At 38.4% G+C, this 1,669-nt stretch overlaps 1 protein-coding gene across 1 annotated transcript; it reads left to right on the forward strand.

Moving 5' to 3' along the window:
- Window positions 1-127: 127 nt before the first annotated feature.
- Window positions 128-1,617, forward strand: Tsp_04014 (EB module family protein; the record flags this gene model as incomplete). The annotated part of the gene is made up of 5 exons (XM_003374779.1): window positions 128-308; window positions 369-533; window positions 1,044-1,175; window positions 1,242-1,367; window positions 1,439-1,617. Coding segments are annotated over 5 exons (783 nt in total), but the record flags the coding sequence as incomplete, so codon positions are not given.
- Window positions 1,618-1,669: the final 52 nt, after the last annotated feature.

The raw sequence follows: 1,669 nt of genomic DNA on the forward strand, positions 1-1,669 counted from the left end.
GAAGGGAATACTCCTGGTTCATTGGGCCCAGAAGGTATTTCGGGGGGTGTTGAATGGATGTGTACCCAAGTTAATTCGACAATTGGGAGTTGTGAAATTGTAGATGAACAACAATGTTAATTTTTAGCCGCACAGCCCGGGTGATCGTTGTCAATATTCCAGTCAATGTCACGCTCTATTCCCAGGAACTATTTGCGACCGCAGCATATGTCGCTGCCCAAATGACTTTTATTGGACTGGTACTCATTGCACTGATAGCTGTCCTGACGGCTATCAGCCGAATCCTAAAACTGGAGTTTGCAAACCAGGTTCGTTCTATAAGCATCTTTTAAATCTTTCGTTTTATTTATTTATTTTTTCCATTGCAGGATGTAGAGAAGGACAGATTGATTATGAAGGTGAATGCTTGAACCAAGTGAGTCCAGATCATCCGTGCATCATAAGTGCGCAATGTACTGGTGGTTCTAGCTGCACAGATGGTCGTTGCCAATGTCCACCTGGGAAATCCAGCATCCAGGGTGTTTGCACACGCGGTAAGTTGTCCAAAGTTAGATGATCAGTGGTTCCAAAAGTTGAACTCAATGAACTCCTTACAGTTAATTGATGTGCAGGGAAAAGGAGGGAGTACGGTAAGGGGACTTGGCATTTCAGACGGTTCTTAGCAATTCCAATTGAAATTAAATAAACTTCAAAGAGTGGACATCTGAAAATGTCTTCGTGGACCTCCAGCAACATTTCCATGGACCCAACTTTTGGAACCACTGGTTTAGATACTGTACTTCTACTTTACTTTTTTCTCACTTGACTTAATTTGATTGAACTTGATTTTAAAACTGCCCGAGTGAATTTTTTCATCTAATATTTCTGTATTATTTGAATTGGTTTTATATGATACGATAATAATTTCAATAAGTACGAGGTTCAAGAAGATTTTTGAAAAGCACTATTCGATTGCAGGAAATATATTTTGAAGCAGTGTATCAGAATAATAAAGAATTATAACTAGGGTAAAATTGTACATTTGGAATGATATTTTATTTCAGCAAAATCACGACCTGGTGGTTCTTGTGAACACGGCGAAGAATGTACTGATGGATCTTATTGTTTAAAAAATCGTTGCGTTTGCCCAAAAGGTTTTGTGTTGCATAATCAGCGCTGTACAACTCCTTTATTAGGTTATTATTAAAATCAAGTGTTCAATTGCAATTGTCGATCTTTTACGGTATTATTTTTATGTACAGTTCCTCCTGAATCAGCGTGTGGACCTGATGTGGCTTGTGGAGGAGGCAGTTTTTGTGTGAACAATATTTGTACCTGTCCGAATGGTTATATTGTTATCAATCAGCAGTGTCAGTTGCCTGATGCAGGTTTGTATTGTCCATCTTTTGCATCCAACTTGTGAATTTTTTCATACGACTACTATATTTGTTAATTTCAGTGCCACCTGGGTCGAAATGCACGGAAACTGATCACTGTTCAGGTGGTTCATTTTGTTTGTATGGAATTTGCCGTTGTCCAACTGGTATGGTGATTGTCAATCAAAGATGCCAAATACCAATTGAAGGGAATCTATTGTATATGTTGTCTAGACTACGTTGCATTTTCCAAGTAAACTGATACTGGTTGAATAATGAATTTCATTTTAATTGTATTACTAGTCATGGCCTGG

The sequence above is a fragment of the Trichinella spiralis genome (genome assembly GCF_000181795.1).
Source record: "Trichinella spiralis strain ISS 195 chromosome Unknown Scfld5, whole genome shotgun sequence".
NCBI classification, from domain to species: domain Eukaryota; kingdom Metazoa; phylum Nematoda; class Enoplea; order Trichinellida; family Trichinellidae; genus Trichinella; species Trichinella spiralis.